General features: G+C 41.0%; 1 protein-coding gene across 1 annotated transcript in view; it reads left to right on the top strand.

The window, feature by feature from the left end:
- FGD3 (FYVE, RhoGEF and PH domain containing 3) overlaps positions 1–18,239 on the top strand; it is a 555,238-nt gene that overhangs the window by 440,961 nt on the left and 96,038 nt on the right. Inside the window, exons 7-11 of the mRNA XM_085624596.1 lie at positions 2,680–2,836; positions 4,415–4,553; positions 6,859–6,917; positions 11,547–11,693; positions 12,552–12,644. Coding sequence (XP_085480722.1) covers positions 2,680–2,836; positions 4,415–4,553; positions 6,859–6,917; positions 11,547–11,693; positions 12,552–12,644 — 595 coding nt within the window. The remainder of the gene's footprint in view (positions 1–2,679; positions 2,837–4,414; positions 4,554–6,858; positions 6,918–11,546; positions 11,694–12,551; positions 12,645–18,239) is intronic.

Genomic DNA, 18,239 nt, shown 5'->3' with positions numbered 1-18,239 from the left:
ATCAGTTACTTTACTGTCATTGACTTAGGAGAAGAATATATTAATTCAAGTTAATGAAATCTGAAACTGCTTTTTTAACTCTTGTGATAATCAGTTTGGTGTGTAAAGATGCTTTTTTGTTATTGTGTTTGAGGGTCATATCTGATCGTATTGGAACTTTTTTATTGATGTGTTTGTCTTTATTCACAATGATTGCAATTATTATATTTTTTAAACAATAAAACTTTTATGACTGACACACTCCTTCACAGTTGTGGACATATATTACAAGACCAATATCTTGCCTGCCCTACCTTTAAAAAGCGTTTATTGTTTGCTTTGTTGCTCAACATATTTTATAAAACCTTTTTTGCCTATTGAAAAATGTCTCATGTCTACGTAAGTAGTCTGAATTAATAACTTTCCACCATCCATTTGCAGAATAATGAAATATATAATTTAATGCTCATGTTTTCCACAAAATGGCTTTCAGGTATCTGCCATCAAAACTACAGAAGAGTATCTGGTGCAAACTATTGAGAACTAATGGGCACCCTCTAAAATACTTAAATCAGAAATATTATATTTTGTTCAAAATGTGGTGTTGGAAAATGGCCATCTGTGAAGGGTCATCCCAAACTTTTTGCCTTTCTCCTCCTCTTTTTCTGACTTTCTTTTTGTTGGTTTGACATCTCTGAGCACTTTACCACTGCTGTCCAGTGCTAAAGTGCATGTGCTCTGACCTCTAAACATGGTATAATGGGTTTACATCTGTTTGGCATAATTAATTTACTTGTAAGTCCCCTGTAAAGTGGTGTAGTATATACCCAGGGGCTGTAAATGAAATGCTACTAATGGGCCTGTAGCACTGATTGTGCCACCCACAAAAGTATTCTTTCAAACTTGCCTCAGGCCTGCCGTCGCAGGGCCTGTATGTGGAATTTACTGCCACTTCGACTTGGCATTGAAAGCTCCTTAAGCAGCCTCAAACTCCCCTTTTATTACACATAAGTCACCCCTAGGGAAGGCCCCAGGTAGCCCATAGGGCAGGGTGCTGTGTAAGTAAAAGGTAAGGCATGTACTTTTAAGTTTTGCATGTCCTGGTATTGGCAAACACCCACATTAGTTTTTCACTAATGTGAGGCCTGCTCCTCTCATAGGTTAACACTGGAAATTCTTTAAAACACTTTTAATGCATATTTCCTGATCAGAAAGGAGTAGCTGCATCATGTTTATATCTTTGGAATGGATATGATAAATCATCTTTAAAGGTAAAATTGGATTTAAAATTATTATTTTAGAAATGCCACTTTTAGAAGGTGGACATTTCTCTGTTTCTACTGCTCTGTGTGCTTGTAGTCTGTCTCCAATATACGTCTGGGGTGGATGACAGCTACACTTTGTGTATTCCCACTAGGCAACCATGAATACAGTAAGGGTAGGTGTGACAGAGAACTCCTCGACATTCTGATAGCTCTTCCTGTGCAGGAAGAGGGGGGAAGGGGTCTGACTCTTTCACCAGAATAGGCAGTGTTATTTCCCACGCAAAGGGTTGATTCCCCCTTACTGATAGTATTGAGCCAGGGCAGGGCCTGTGTGCACTTCAAAAATGCTTCTTTGAAGTCACCTGCACTTCAACGGCAAAACTGGGTGTAAGTACTGGGGCTCTGACCCTTCCAAGACAGTACACTACTGGGCCTGTGAAAAACTCTACATGGAGTAAAGACTGCTGTAATGCAAGGAGTGCAACCCTGCTTGACTGCTGCTCTGGAAGAACTCCTTTCTGCTTTGCTGAGCTACGTTTCTGCCTGCTGATCTCTGCCCTGCTGAGAACAAGGACTGGACCCATCTCATTTGAACCCAGAGCGACTCCAGTGGCCTGCTGGTTTGCGCCCTGTTTTAAAGTCTCAGGTCCATCAAAGACTTCCTTCAACTCTGCAGCAGCAATCTGGACTCTGCCATCTGTGAGTCCTGCCCTGCCAAGTGCTGCCAATCTAGTCCTGGGACCTTGAAAGGTGATTTCTGCTGTCCAGAACCATAATAATTGACACAGTGACACCTTTGTGCCGATCATTGCCCTTCGACACCGATGTATGAGCCGTTCAGCGACATCATTTCGACGGGCTGTGTGGCTGGACACTGATGCAGTGCCTGCATCATAAAAGGGTTCGTCGATGAAGCGGATCGGAACTGACGCATCAAGCCTTTGATGGTGACACCTGCCCTCAATCGTTGTCGGCCTAAACTTTGGGTTTAGCCCGGCCCAGCTCGACAACAAGGAGCCCCTAAACGCTATTTGAATCTAAGCACTAGATTTTGATTTTATCTTTAAAAATTAATAACTCCGGTACTACTTATTGGATTCTTTGTCATTTTGGTCTTGTTTTACTCATAAAAATATGATCTATTCTTCTAACCCTGTGTGGAGTAATTTTGTGGTGTTCTCATTGTGTTACTGTGTATGTGTTGCACAAGTACTTTACTCATTGCCTCTTTAGATAAGCCTGACTGCTCTGTGCCAAGCTGCCATAGGGTGAGCACAAGTTATCATTTAGTGTATCTAGCTTACCCTGACTAGACTGGTGGTTCCTTCTTGGACAGGGTGCATGCCTCTGCCAACCAAAGATCCCAGTTCTAACATGTGGCTATATTAATTTGTGTTGCATAATTTTGTTCAACGGTTTGTTTTTCATCCCAAAGGAATACAAATCCCCGCATAGGAGATATCCTTCAGAAACTTGCCCCATTTTTGAAGATGTACGGCGAGTATGTGAAGAACTTTGACAGAGCCATGGACATGGTCAACACATGGATGCAGAGGTCCTCGCCATTTAAGGATGTCATTCAGAATATCCAGGTACGCTATTCTTTAATAGATGTTGTTCAGCTCCATGCAAAGAACCTTCCTTGAATGTGAGTTCTTGGCCTTAGTCCTACTGAGAGGAATAACTTCTGCTGTACTGGGGAGTCTGGGTATGGATAAAATATGCACAAAATGGTGTATCTATGCTGGCGTATATCCTTACATATTCTTTAAACACAGTGAATGAAAATCCTTATGTTCTTTAACATACTAGTTCAGTTACATTTTTCTTGGATATTTTCATGCTGAAAAGGGACAGAAAGGACAACAAAATTCAGAGACTTCCCTAAATTGTTACACATAGATGTCTTTGTATCTTGGCTCTTTCTTGACTTGTTCAAGCATTAAAAAGATCCAAAAAGGATTTATTTGAAGCAATGGATAACAGCTTGACAATAAAATGAGGATGAATATTGCAGCACTTCTGGAAAGAAGGGATAGGAGATTGTTCCTAACATCTGCTGCTATTAGGTCTTCTATGTAAATGAAAATGAGAAATCATAATGAAAAGCTTTTAATAACCATATGTTTCATTTTTATGCACCATAAATGGATTGAAAAGCAACTTAATCGGCAACATCACATATTACCATAGCACCGGTTGCGACTCAATCTATACTTTCACTATTTAACAGTGTTTACTCTGCTAGCTAATTTCAACTTTAATGCACTTTTCTCTGTCTTTTCAGTACATGAAAGGAACATTTGTCAAACATTAGCTTTTGGCTCTGTTCCATTCATGTTTGCATTAATTACGATATGCAATTTAGTCATTGAGTTTGTATAAGCATCTGCCTTACACTCAACGGCATATCATTGTATATTCTCGTAATATCCAGTCTTCTTTGGGCTTCTAACTGAGAAAATTGTGAACTTCAGTATGTGTTTGCTGTTCTTCTTAATAGGTATGAAACCTAGTATGCTCTGCTCAGCTATGCAGACTCATTTATGTTTGACGAAGCCAGTGGTGTGTCTACACACCACTTTCTAATATAGTGACACACAGCATTCACAAAATAAGTGACTACATGTTGTTCATGCTCCAGGCATGTAGAAACTAAACAAGTTTAATACCCTGACTAATTGAAATCATTATTGTATTAATGATTTATTTCATCATAATGTTTCACGTTCCTGTGCTGTGTTTACTGCTGGAACATATGTTTCTATTGATTAAATAATCATAACAGTTAGAAACTGCAAATCAAAGTAAAGTTGTTTACTACGGCATGATGTGAAATTTTAAACTGTACAAAAATTTCCCATTCTCAAAGTAGTCTGAGAGTTTTTTTTAAAAAGGGTATACCGTGCCTCAATGTCGTCAACCGTAGAGTGGTTTAAACGACAATCACAGGTGAAGTTTCTTTGGTATATAACTTCTGCAATCATACATGTAGGTGAGATCTTTCGAAGAATAGCTTCCAGACCTAACATCTTGCCACTGTCACCACCATTGATTGGCAGGTGTAAAGCACCTTCCAATTTTAATAAAGTACTAAATGTGGTTGAACTGTTGAATGAGTACGCTCCCAAAACGACAGAAATAACTTAAGTAGTTTTTTTTCCATACAGAAGGATGACGTGTGTGGGAACCTGACATTACAGCATCATATGCTTGAGCCTGTGCAAAGAATTCCCCGCTATGAAATGCTGCTGAAAGACTACGTAAAGAAACTTCCAGAGGTTTCTCCAGACAGGAAAGATTCTTTAAGTACGTCTTCTTGCCACGTGATATTTTTGAATTTCAACTTTTTCTTTATAGGAAACTCTCTTCAAACAATGCATTTGTGTATCATGGTCTTTTACGTGCAAATTTCATCCAATTCAATAAATAGCAAAGTTCATAAGGGGGTGATCAAAAATTTGTTTTTTGTCTACTTATTAAATCAGACCTTAAACAGCCACAACAGTGAAATAAAAAAATGAACAATGATGATTGCATTGACATGCATGGTCAGCTCAAGTAGAAGTAAAGTAAATGTGGAGGAAATACTCTAAGGGTAACTTAATGCAACAAAGCCCAGTATAGACAGAGGTCTGGTGGAACTGTTGGTCTGACTAAAAAAAGTATTCAATATGGCTAATGTGATTTAGATCTGAATTTCCTGTTTAATTAGTAATGCATTCTGTAGTGACTACGCAGAGGCGGGGAAGTAGAGGCACACCATGTTTATTGACTGCACATCTGTACAGCTCCCAGAAGAAAGACAGACACCAACTGTACATTCAGATGGCAACATTCCATGACATGGGAAGCTACATCATAACGGCTGCATTCAATAAATAGATTTCCTTACTACACCTACTTAGCATAAATCACCTCCAGTTTAATTGAACAAAGAAATTCGGTAAATTGGACTTTTACGCTTGCCCTCTCCCTTGTCTAAACCATGGTTTCGGTCCACGTGACTCCAACAGAGAATGAATATTGGCAGTGGCGGCTCCTCCGCTATGGCGGAGGAGCGTCGCCCTACTGCTTTCAAGCAGTGTGAGAAGAGGAAACATATCATGATATTAACTTTCAGTTATTATCATGTTATTTTTCCTTTGCGGGCAGGGATGTTCTGCTCACAGAGCAGGGCAGGGGCGGTGTGGTTTGCCCAATCAAGTGTGCATTGACTGGTTGGTTGGTCCTCGCGGGCCGCCCAAAGCAGTCATGCACACTTACCTGTTCTCCATGCAGGCTGCATTGCACCGTGTCACAGCGCTCAGACCAATCACAATGCTGCATTGCTGGTTCCTGGAAGCGGACTCAGGAGAATAGGAGCACAGACGACGCGGGACCCGGCCTCGAGGATTTAAAAAAAAAAAATTCTAAACCCCGCCAGCGCGACATCCCCTGCGAACCCCCCACCCCCGTGACACACTCCGTGGCCCCCGCACCTGCCCCCCTGACCTGCAAGCCATACCGGCTGCCCCTGAATATTGGTCTTAGCTTTGTGTCCCCATGTAGGTTATTCCCCATGTAGGTTATTCTAAGGAAACCTGCTGCTCCTCGTAAAGGTGGTGTGTCATCTTTTTTTGCTGTTAGCAGGAAGGCAAGGGTGAGGAGCCACCGCTATCCCAAATTGCATTAGTTGAGGAAAGGAGAGAGAGAAAATTAATTTTTTGTATACATGGAGAGAACTTTAACATTAATGATTTCTACAGACACTTTGCTAGGAGGAAACCATCTGAACAGATACCGTTGAAGGCCTACCAGTATAGCCAGTTGATAAATGAACGTGAGAGACCTAACCTGATTAGCTTTCCATCAGACAGAAATGGAGACCAGACTCATTAGCTGAATGTCTGGCCATCATCTGATAGATTTCTATGGAGTTGCGTTTTCAGTGCTTCCAGGGGAAAAACAGTGGACCAAATATTGGGTGTAGTGCTCGGTACCATGTGAAAAGATAAACTACAAAAGTATCTTTTACAAAAACACAGACCAAATAATGATAAATATAGACTGTCAACATCTTGACATTACATAAATACTCCCAGACATACCAATTTATTTACCATATCCAGCCAAATTTCTTTTTCACATATGTTATGGGTGGGTTTCCTCATTTTCTAACAAACCATCCCGGCATATTTTTGGGCAAGTGCCTAGTGGTGGCATTAGACATATTTATATTTTTCGAGGGAGGCATTTATGTACAGCCAAGGTATTGGCAGTCTGAGTCTTGCAAAAGTTTTATTTCCAGTATGTTTTCACTTATTACCATTTCCTCAGAAACAACATGATAAAACAGACTCAGCAACATAGAGAACAGATGCATAGAGGGGCATTTTCAGTTGCACTATATTGCATTATATTGCATACACCTTGTACTTCAGTGATGATATGGCTACATAGATGTGCAATCTACATGAGTAGTGGGAAGATTTAAAATGTTTAGAAAAGGTAAGCCGGGGTCCACAAATTAAATACTTTGAGTGCCATTGGCAGTCTCAATTAATTTACAATAAATATTTGAAGTGTGTGTGTTTTAGTGTCATAAATGTTTCGTTTGTGATTTGTTTTTCAGAATCATTGGAGTTAATTTCTACTGCAGCAAACCATTCAAATGCAGCCATAAGAAAGATGGTCAGTGTAATTTATATATGATTAAACTTGTACGTTTTTGGAAAAATGTATTCTGTTTGAATCTGTTTATTAGAGCAACTGTGGCACAAATATTGTACAGAAAATAGTGTATAGTATATTACAGATGGTAGCATTAACCAAGATGCATGATCTATGATATTACAATAAGACTCTACAGTTCAATCAGTGGTCCAGTGAGTCAACAGGGAGCGTGTTCTAATTATCCTCCTGGGTACAGGGGCTGGTGGGACTAAATGTAGCTTCCTTAAGGATGAGGCAGATCGCCAATGCTAATGTGTACGTTTTCCAAAGTGCGATAGGCTTGATGATCAGAGTTAGCGCAATCCAGTAATGTGGAGCATATGGGGAGAATTATCTGAACTTAGATGATACACAGTATAATTTGGACCCAAAAGAGGGGTGGTCACTGATAAATGTACTTGGATGGTAAGTACAAGGAGGAGGGTTGGAGTGGTTATTACTGGTTGCACTTTAGTAATAGTTTTAACAATTTGAAGAAGGCCCGCGGTAAACTTAGAGTTTGTGTTTTTGACTTGGAGAAGAGGGAGACAGCGAAATGCATAGTACAGGGGGGAAGGGTAAGAATTTCATGAATGGGCTGAAATAATGAGTATGGGAGACCTAGGATTAGACTTTTACAGTAGTTCAGCAAGGTACATTAATCAAAGCGGAGTGGTGCAGATTGTATAAGAGGTTCATGCGTTAAATGAAATCAATATTGAGTGTATGCGCATGAAAACCGCACGTTACTTGAGCTCGCTGCTACAGCCCAAACTATAGGAAATGTTTAAACCAACTTTGGAGTGAACACAAGATTTGTGTGAATCTATTCAGTGCTTTCTGGAATATTTGCCATTCAAGCATTGTCAATCCAGCTTGAAGCCTTACATTGTTTGTCTCTAAAATTAAATATTTGAACAAATCACTGAACTAGTTAACAAACATTTTAAAAATGAACTCTAAAAATTAGACTTTCCAAAAAAAGCTAAACAATTGAAAACATGTACGTTAAGGAATGTTATAGTAGAGGTTACAAAAGGAACACTAAAAAGCAATTTAACTAATCATGTTTATCACACCCACCATAATTCAGTCTCTGGCCAGTTCATGTACTTTTAGCGTTTTCTCTATTTCTCAACCACAATGCCCCTTAGAATACATTTTTGAGAGATGGAAAAAAATAAATTAATTTTCCTGCCTTACATCTGCATTACATGTCTGTGAGTATCTTGATTGTTATGTTCTATGACTTAAAACCCTCAAATTCCACTGTCCCATGCAATAAAAGCAACACTGATGCTCTTTGTGACCTCACAAATACCATGCCAGAAAAGAAACAGGACATCATCAGTTACATCATTGCTGATGTACACTAAAGTACCGTACACACCTTTTTGCTGCAAGTGGAAGCTCATATAAACAATTGGGTGGGTGAGAATCAGAGCAGGTATTGTGTGTCTCTACCCTCCGCAAGAGAGGCGTTGGGAGAATGGATGTCAAATGCATTGATCTCCAAACCTTGGGATAGGCCCTGAACCCAGCCATGGTTGTGAAGTATCCCTGAAACAGATTGTGTCTGTGTAGCAAAGGGAGAGAGATCCTCTTTTTTGAGCTTCTCAATTATTTCATGAGTCAGCAAGACAGGGGAAGGCGGGGGAGGGGAGTTTGTTGTCGCCAGATTTTGTAGTTACTAGAATGGTCCTGGTGTGTGTTGGCACCCATATACCACTTAGTTTGTGTACTATAGAATGTAAATGGACTATTTAGAGTCTTTATTTGCCACATCAAAATCTGCTCAGAAAGAAGAAAGGTCACTAAAAACAATTACTCGACTATTGCAACTGAGCGTCACACATAGCTTATCTTACCACAAAAAAACTTATACTAGATAATGAAGAACTTTAATTAACTCCCTGATTCTCATGATTACACTCTAATAATCTAAGACTGTTGTTGATTTACCAGTATTTGTGTCTTTATTCTTCTAACACTATTCTTGTGTTCCTTGACTTTTCAAAATATACCAATTTTATCTTCTATCTTTGAATCTCTCTATATCTAACAGCCAATTAATTTAAGCCTTACTACTTTCTTACAATATTCTACCTTTCCCTTCCAAATTTGAATCCTCAGTTTGGAGATCTGCCTTTGACTCCTTTTTAGATCTCAGCTAGGCAGCGCTTACTTGTCTCTTAAAGGCATGTTGTATATACTTTGTGGGCTTCAGCCTCCCCATTGGCTTCCCATTTACTTGCTCCATTATCGCTCTCCTATTCTTTCTCCCCATTTGCCCGTGGCATGCATTTGTCATGCCTCTTCCTGTGTCTAGTGTTTCAGCAAACAAATGATGGACGGAATGCTGACAATGCAAACATTCTCCCCCAGTCAAAAGATCTGGGTTAAATCAATCGTTCTTTTGCCCACTACACCACCCCAGTTTGGACCCAGCCATATGCAAATCACTCTTGACCCTGTGCCCCATGGGAACAGTCCAGACCGAACTGCCAGACCAGGTCCTCCCTGGACCGGAAATAAGCATCCTGGGACCGGTTTCAGGGTATGTCACCCGTCTTAAGCCAGGCTAGCTTGAATCCAGTGGCACAGTGAGCAGGGGACCCACGTCTGGGCATACCCATCCTACTTAGGGCGAAAAGTGTTTCAGCAAACAAATGATGGGCGGAATGCTGACAATGTAAACATTCTCCTCCATTGTTCTTTTGCTCACTACGCCACCCAGTTTGGACCCAGCCATATGCAAATCAGTCTTGAACTTGTGCCCCATGGGAACAGTCCAGACCGAACTGCCAGGCCAGGTCTTCCTGTGTCTAGCCATCCCTGAGAGCAAGGACTAAGTACTATATCAATTCACTGATCACCATTTTAGCATCTGTTAAGAGCTACTTTTCTATTCCGTGAAAAGTAATTCACACATTTGGTCCTGTTTTCAGCTGCTCCCAACTCCGCTCCATTTTTGTAAACAGGCCTGTAAACCTTGTTCTTATCTCATCACATTTGCTGGCCATTCAAAGACCGAGATCAAATGTCAGATGCTGTTGTCTGAGGGCATCTGTTTACTAAATGTCCTGGTGATACTTGTTTTCTTGTTTTTTCTACATTCATCACTGTTACTCGTACAGTGCATACTATTCATTGCTGCTTTTATCTTCCTGCTTCACTGTCTCCGTGTTGTTGACCACCATCCTCTTACCCCTCCCTGCCAATTGTCATTGTTGTGTATATTCGCATGTCCCCTCTCTGTGTTCCTCGAGTGTTTGTTCTGACTTCATTTGTCCTTTTCTGTCTCCACTTCTGTTTCATTTAGTATGCATGCAGTGTCTGTCTTTTCAATCATCTTGTTCTCAAAGCATGTCAGTGTTGCGGTTTCTGTATATGGAGGGTTTTGCAACACACTTGTTGTATTTTAGCGCTTTGATGCCTCATCAGGTGTAGTAAGTGCTATATAAATACAATTACAGTATAATTGTGTTCAGTTCACCTCTGCCTCTATTTGCTGGTCTGGGATTGATACCTTTGAAATAAGCAACTCTGATTGATCCTGTTGGGTGATGGCAATTGCCTAGCATTAGGTTTGTGAAAAGGCTTGGAATGCAGTTGGCACCTCAGGCAGCGGAGTCCTTTGTTTCAAGTCTGGGACACAGTTGTGGAGTCCTTTCAGCCCCAAACCTTTAAGCAGATCGCCATTTTACACATACCACATTGAGAATCTTGCGTTAGAAAAACATACCACCAAAATAAAAACAGAGGTCTAGCTGCCATCATCAGATGACTCCATTTTACCAGAGAGAACCACAGTTCTAGCCCATTCTGTTAATTTCACATCGTCATGCATGTTGGAAATTGTAGTCTTTGTTCACTTCCTGGAGCCAAGTAGACAAAACCAGGACCAGATTACAATGGTTTATAAAGGGATACCCCAGGATTGTAATAACTATGTCTCTAGAGACATGAAATATTTCTTATTGCTAGACTGTCACAGAGACCTGGTACAGAGAATCAAGCCTCAAGGGCACATGCAGGACTACATGTAAATCTACTCGGAGAGTGGAGAACACAAAAGCAGCTCCAAATCACTGATGCAGCCGTGAGATTAACACTCGCCTCTCAGCACCAAAAAGGGCGAGCCTATGGCAGTCTTCACACTCAACGAATAAACCATAATATAGGGCAACTTCCCTACATATGTGCAACAGTCAGTGCCCAGAGGGCGAGGAGATGGCAGACTTCACACTAAACAAATACATCATAACATAATACAGCCTACATTTTTTCCCACACCAAGCACTTTTTTTGACAATTGCCACTCTTGGTACCTCATAGTTATATGACGACTGTTTAGCTTATGTCTGACCTATTACATGGTGGCCATACATTCAAATCCTGATAGATCTGAATTAGCTCTTCATCAAAGCATTACAAAGAGCGAGTGTAGGACATGGTATTTATAGCAATATAAAAACTGCAAATATGTATTAGCCAGCAGTCTATGAAAAGTTATTATTCATAGAATTTTTTTACAACACCTCAGAAATCATTTTATTAAGAATAGCTCTGAACATATTTTAGACTTATGCAGTGTTTCCCTCCTAGGAAAAAATGCATAAGCTGCTCGAAGTATATGAGCGACTCGGCGGTGAAGAAGACATAGTGAATCCAGCCAATGAGCTCATCAAAGAAGGTCACATTCACAAACTCTCAGCCAAGAATGGCACAACGCAAGATAGGTATTTATTTCTGGTAAGTTTTTAAAACAGAGGTAATTAAATACTTGTTCAAATAGTTATTTATTTATTTTTGATTTTATTTCTGCCTCTGATGAACACAAAGCTTGTCCCAGGAATCAGCGGAGTGCTGTAAAGAGCAAGTGGGAAACTGAGAAATGGGACACACATAATAGTTAATAGTTTGTATTAGTCCCAAACTTATTCTGTAGTTGTCGAACAAAAAATTTGATCATTCAGCATATGCGGCGGTGGAAGTGTCAGAAATTGCTAAACAGCAATCTCATTTGATCATGCCTGAGCAAAAGGGAGGGCGGGGTGGTTTCAGGTTTAATAAAAATTATTCCAAGGTTTGTTGGTTGAAGGGAATGCCAAATATTGAGGTCTTGGTTCGATCACATGCAGGATCTTATGATAGCTAGTTTGCTGTGTTGGAGTTTGACTGGCAGGGCTAGACAGTGTTGCTCACTAATAATGTATGTTTGCTAGCACACTCATCTAAGGTTCTGTAACTGTATATTGTACTACGCCCTACAGTATCATGGTCCTATATGTTTGTTAATCATATATCTTCTATTCCTTTTGTACGAATTGACACTTTTGAATGTATGTATACTACCTCAACCAATTTTGTTCTTATACTGTAAAGCGCTCTGATACCCTCGTGGGTCACGTTTGCGCTATATAAAACTTTATAAATAAATAAAAATAAATAAATAAAGGGCTGATGCAGTACATTTTTCTGCACCCATTGAGTAGGCGTTTGTCAGTGTGCTGGGGAGAGATTGAAAAATATTTCCTGATCCATCTAGTTTGATATTAACTCATTTGGACGGTCCCTGCTGTCTTGTAAATATTTGTTTTCTCCTTGCAGTTTAACAGTATGCTGCTCTACTGTGTTCCAAAACTGAGACTCATTGGCCAAAAGTTTAGTGTACGAGAAAACATAGATATAGCAGGTCTGCAGGTTCGTATTAACAGAGGTTTGTTTTTTGCAAATTATTTTTATAGCTTCGCTAAAAATACTTCTTTATGTACTGGTGCATGCACATAATTAATAATAATATGCTGATAATATTTACAATTTATTTCTCGTCCAAATTTTAATAGTACTTTATGTTCAACAACCCTAGTTACAATTCATAGGAGACATCCCAGACAGTAAGAAAATGTAGATGTTTCTGATAGCAGATATTTTTCAAAGAGAAAACTTAATATTAATTTCAGATCAGCCAGACCTCCTGTTTGTTCAAGGTATATCGGCAGTGGAGGCTCCTCCGCTAAGGCAGTGGAGCGTCTCCCCACTGCTATTTCAGCAGTGTAAAAAAGAAAATGATAATACAGGGCGTGATCATCATTTTCTTTCTTATGTGAGAGTCGGGCAGGGGTGGCTCTGTGACGCCAGAGCAGGGGAGGAGTGGTTTGCACTCCTCTAAGTGCCCACGACAGTTTGGCCGGCCTTCTAGTGTCGGCCAGACCGACATGCGCACTTGGCATGTTCTCCATTGGGCTGTGTTGCACAGCCCCATGGAGAACATTCCCAGCCTCCTCAGGCACTGCCTGAGCATCCAAACAGGATGCTGAGACCAATCATGACGCTGCTCTTGCTGCGTCGTGATTGGCTGGGAGAGCCCAGAAGCCTAGTGCTTCCGGTACTGTAGCAGACCTGAAGAGGACAGAGGAGAGGCTGCAGCTGCGTGGCGAAGAAAGTACGTTTTTTTTTTCAATTTGTTTTTAATTCACCCCCCCTCCCACCACCCCTGTTCTGAGCGAGCTGCCACAGCATCTCTGAATTGATAAGTTCCCACAGTCATCCAAGTCCAAGGTGTATTTTTTTGTAATCAATACAAATATTTCAAGGCTGTTGGCCCAGCAATTCTCACATCACCTTGTACACACACAGAGATATTTATAGATCACATTATGTGCTTATCCTAGCATACCCTTTCCCACTCTGCCTGGTATTGACATAGAATCAATACCATCTTCCATCCTCCTCTTTTGAAATGAGGCAAACATAAACTGTAGTACAGTCAAGTGGACTTCTGGGTACATATTACAAATAGGACATACTGACCCAGTCTGCTCAGCAGTACATCTTTAAATGGTTTGCACTGCGCCCAGACTGGGGCAGTGTGCTCTATTACATTGAATGTGCTGCTTAGCAGGCAGGCATGAACAGGTCCCTGCACTGGAAACAGTGCATTAGTGAAAGGCTGATACTGTGCAGGTCGTGACGTGTCCTACAATCCAATGGGGACAGAGATCCCGTTGTGGGCGGGTGCAATGAGCGACTGCATGCACCTTCAGGGAAATTCCTGTGGGGGAGCCTGTGAATCTCCTTTTCCCCTTGTCCAAGTACGGCTTCATGGGCACACTATCTGCCCCCTCTATTTGGCACCACATGACAGTTCTTTGCCTCTGCGCTGATGATCTGTCATACGGTGCAAGCACAGAGGCAAAATGTTTACTCATTTGCATGGAGCCACCCCTTCTTTACAATGAGGGAATGCCCACTCATGATCGCACCGGTGCAAAATGTGAACAGACGTATCCTTTATTATAGAAGTGCCTTACAAGCATCTGTGACCCTTCTACAATACCATAGTGCCCCCCCTTCCCTTTGGTTTGAAAGAAGCTGGCACAAATGCCCATTGCCCCCCTCTCTCCTGGGGCAATTACTGTAATACAGCCCCCCCCATGAGTAGATATGCTCCTTAACTATTTTGTAGCTAATAAACTAATTCAGAGTAAAGAAAATTACATCAACTCCTAAATCAATAAGTCTGATAATAGAAACCGTTTTTCATTGTTTGTTTTCACTCTTATTTTACTCATTGAGGAGTTCTTTTCTTTTTTTCACAAATTGTACTGTCCTGTCGTTGCTTTATCTAATAATTGGGCAACTTCTCAACATGTAGATATCTTCTTTGAAAAACACAGTTATTTTGTTACAAAGTAGCAAATGTCTTGTAGTAATACCATCATTATAAGAACACTTTATTTTTTGGGTGAAAATAAATCCAACAGTTTTTTAAATAAAATAAATATTAAACGTGATAAGAAAGATACTCTCAAGAGAAAAGTCATTCTGAAAGGTGTGCTTTATCGGAAGCTGGTAATAGTGAGAGTCTCCACGTGCATCTAAGGGTGAGAAAAAAATGTCACTCACAGGTCAAGCGCCATAGAATAGAAACACAAGAAAGTGTCACAACTATGTTCTTGTCATATATTGCCACCTTCAGAATCTTGCTTTCACAATAGAGTGGTAAAAGGTGTTTGGAGCAAGCACTTCCTTTAATTTAAATCCAAATAAAATCCAGGGTTTGTAAAGCATGGCAAATCATCCATGAGGATCTCAAGGCACCGGGAGATTAATTGATTTGCCCAGAATCGCAGGATGTTAACACGGACGCCGAGACTCGTACCTGGTTCGCTTTGACTCCAAAGTCGGCAGCTCAGGCTGTTATGCCACATCTTATCCCTCTCTTTCCACCTTTCTACCAAGGACACAAAATGACGCCATTCAAAAATGTTTTGGGAATCAGCCCTATGTTGTGCTTTTTCAGGAACCGATGGGCCTTTGCTAAAACTTGATTTGTTTTTTCCATTTTCTTTTTGCAATATTTTGGGGTGTAACATTTAGTGATTTCAGGGGAGAATTCTGAATACTTTTAATTGCCACTTCCTCAACTTTTGTATCGAATCCCCCCAGATACCCCCAACTGATGACAATCTGTATCTGAAGAACTTTCTGCAGTTGCATCATTGCAGCGACATGTGGTTACTTTGAACTCCATCCCACCTATGGATGTAGTGGCACCGAGCCGCATATAAGCGCCACCCTTGTGTGCTGACATCAGTTCCTATCTCTCCACTCCTTCGACACAGACTGAAGCTCTCCTCTCAAATCTTTCTGGTGCTTTAATGACATTTACAAAAAATACATTTATGCGACAGTATTTCGGGACGACTCCCCACAGGAACACAGTATTTAAGCTATGTTGTGTCTTTTAGAAGCAGATGTCAGTCATGGACCCAAATGACGTCTGTCTTTTTCTATTTTATATCAATACATTTTATTAACATTTTACAGCATCTTTGACAATCATATCATGCTTGGTCAATCTGCAATTAAATGCATTTCTGTTTCAAGCGTGAACGTGCTATTTGAAATACTCTATCCTTTCTTCCCTGAATCAAGGCTTCAGAATTGTGCCCATTTTAATCCACTATCTCATGTAGTCCATCCATGCCCCCGCTCAGAGCTTCTGGTATATCGCAGGCAGCTGTGGGTTTAATAAAGTGGTTTCTCTATGATCTGGCAGTAGTTTAAGCCAACCTCCCATTTCTTTCGCTTTCGCACATAGGATGCTCTCTACAACTGAAAAATGACACTTTCACTATCACCACGTCTAGCCCAATAGGTTATACATACCGCTCCCAATGTTAACATCATCAAGGAATTAAACAGGGCTATTTGGTGTGAAAGGATTGTCCTGGACCACACCACCTCAGAGAGGGATATATACTGTCCCAGAATCTCTGAATATGCCCCCACACTCTTCATGAAGTCTTCCTCCTCAGACCTACATCTCAAGCAAATGGGAGATACGTTTCTTTGCATTTGTCAAAGCTGATGTCTTACTAAGATAAATATGATGTACATAGAGGAATTGAATGAGCCTATATCTCGCAGAGATGGCTATCTCCCTGGGGCTGTCAATCAATTAATCAGGGGGCGTTAAGCGCACTACTCACCTGTGAGGGTCTCAAGACATTGGGGGGGAGGGGGTGGGGTCAGCAGCAGCAGCTCCGTTCAGTTGAAGAGCCATGTCTTGAGGGCCTTTCTCAAGGTGTTCAGGGAGGGGGCCATGAGTGCGGTCTGTCAATCTGTATTTTCTAGTGGCTCCTTGCCTGTCTCCCATGCCACCCTCAAAGCATAGAATGTGCATCTATATGCGCTGGATATCATTTAACATGGTAGCTGTGAGAAGGTGAGGTTGTTTTCCAAGGGCTGTGGTCATGCATGGATGTGATCATGGTGAAGTGTGGAAGTAGGGCATGGTACATTTGTAAGTATCTAAAGAACTGGGAAGGAAAGAGCCCAAACTCCATCTTTATATCTGCAAAAGATCTAATTCAATCGGCTATGACTATAGCCTTCAGTGTAGATATTCCCAGCATGCCACACCCCTCAAACAAAGCCACAGCTGTTATTTGTAGCAGTCTGATGCCCACCCACAAAGGAGTCTCCTCAGTCAGTTTTACTGCCCACCTGATTATATGTAGGATGTCTTCCAAGCTGACAGCACCACCCTCGATATTTGTGTAAGTGGTGGGGCTGTGGTGGGGGGCAGAAGCAGGGTCTTGCTTCCATAGACATAGTAAAGTAGGGAATTATCAGCCAGTGCCCATAGCTTATAATGGTATATAGAGTTGGAGCTCTGCCCAGTCATTTATGACAATAAGCGGGGATGCCAGATAAATGTAAGCATGTTTTTTCTCATAAATGTTCTGAGCATAGTTGAGCCATTGAAAGAATCCGGTGGCATGGGAATCATTGCTTATAAGAGAAATATAGCAGTACATACAGGAGTTTAGGAGTGTCATTATTTTCACCAGTGCCTCTTGGCCCATCAGGGATAGGGGCAGAGAAAACTATTGGGGAGATCTCTCTTCATTCTGTCAAGCATTGTGGTATTGTTTCCTACCCATATTTGAGCTTAGTCTTTGCCACCAATATCCCGAGATAATGGAAGGCCCTCCTCATCCATTAGCAGCTCTGATTTCACCATACTTTTTCTCTTCTATGCTTGACCAGGTAGAGGGAAAACACTAGTTTTAGTAAATTCATCCTCAGACCTACCTGATCTCCAAAAGCATTTAAAAGCTTTACCTTGTTGGGGCCTGAACTAATTGGAGCACTTAGGTAAAGCATAACTTCATCAATGTATAAGAATAAAAGCTCTTACATCTTGGGGCCGCGCTTGAATACTAAGATGTTACTTGTCCCTCAGATGCTCCCCAAGAGTGGCGCTATACACCAGCATGAAGAGCAGTGGTGAGAGGGGGATTTCCTGTTGGTACCATTATGGATATCAAAGCTTCTTGAAAAGGACCTGTAAAGCCATAATCTTGCTCTCGGTTTGTGGTATAAAATGTTTACCCATAAGACAAATATGGTACTCAGATTTATCCAATTAAGGACTCGCACAATGTCTGTTTTTGTGCCTTGCCTCCAAACACTACTCAAAAGTTCTGTGACAAATGCTCCCTGACGCATCCAAATACCATCAACAAGCATGACCCAAGCTTTATGTCACTAAGTAAATAAGGTAGGTCTTATTCAAGGCCTCCGAACATTCACTGTCACTGCCTTCAGGTATGTCCGGGATAAAGTTAAAGGATCTGTCTAGATCCAAGCACAAAACAACCAAAGACATTTGACTCTGTTCTGCTGATCTGGCTCCGAGAACAAGTCTTGCCATTGACATTTTACCTTCCAAATGCCTAAGGTTTAGACGTTTCACCTGAATCAGAATTGGATTCAACTTTGTCT

Source organism: Triturus cristatus, chromosome 9, assembly GCF_964204655.1.
Source record: "Triturus cristatus chromosome 9, aTriCri1.1, whole genome shotgun sequence".
NCBI classification, from domain to species: Eukaryota; Metazoa; Chordata; class Amphibia; order Caudata; family Salamandridae; genus Triturus; species Triturus cristatus.
Note: the sequence above shows the minus strand (reverse complement) of the source record. Positions and strands in the feature narration are given on the sequence as shown.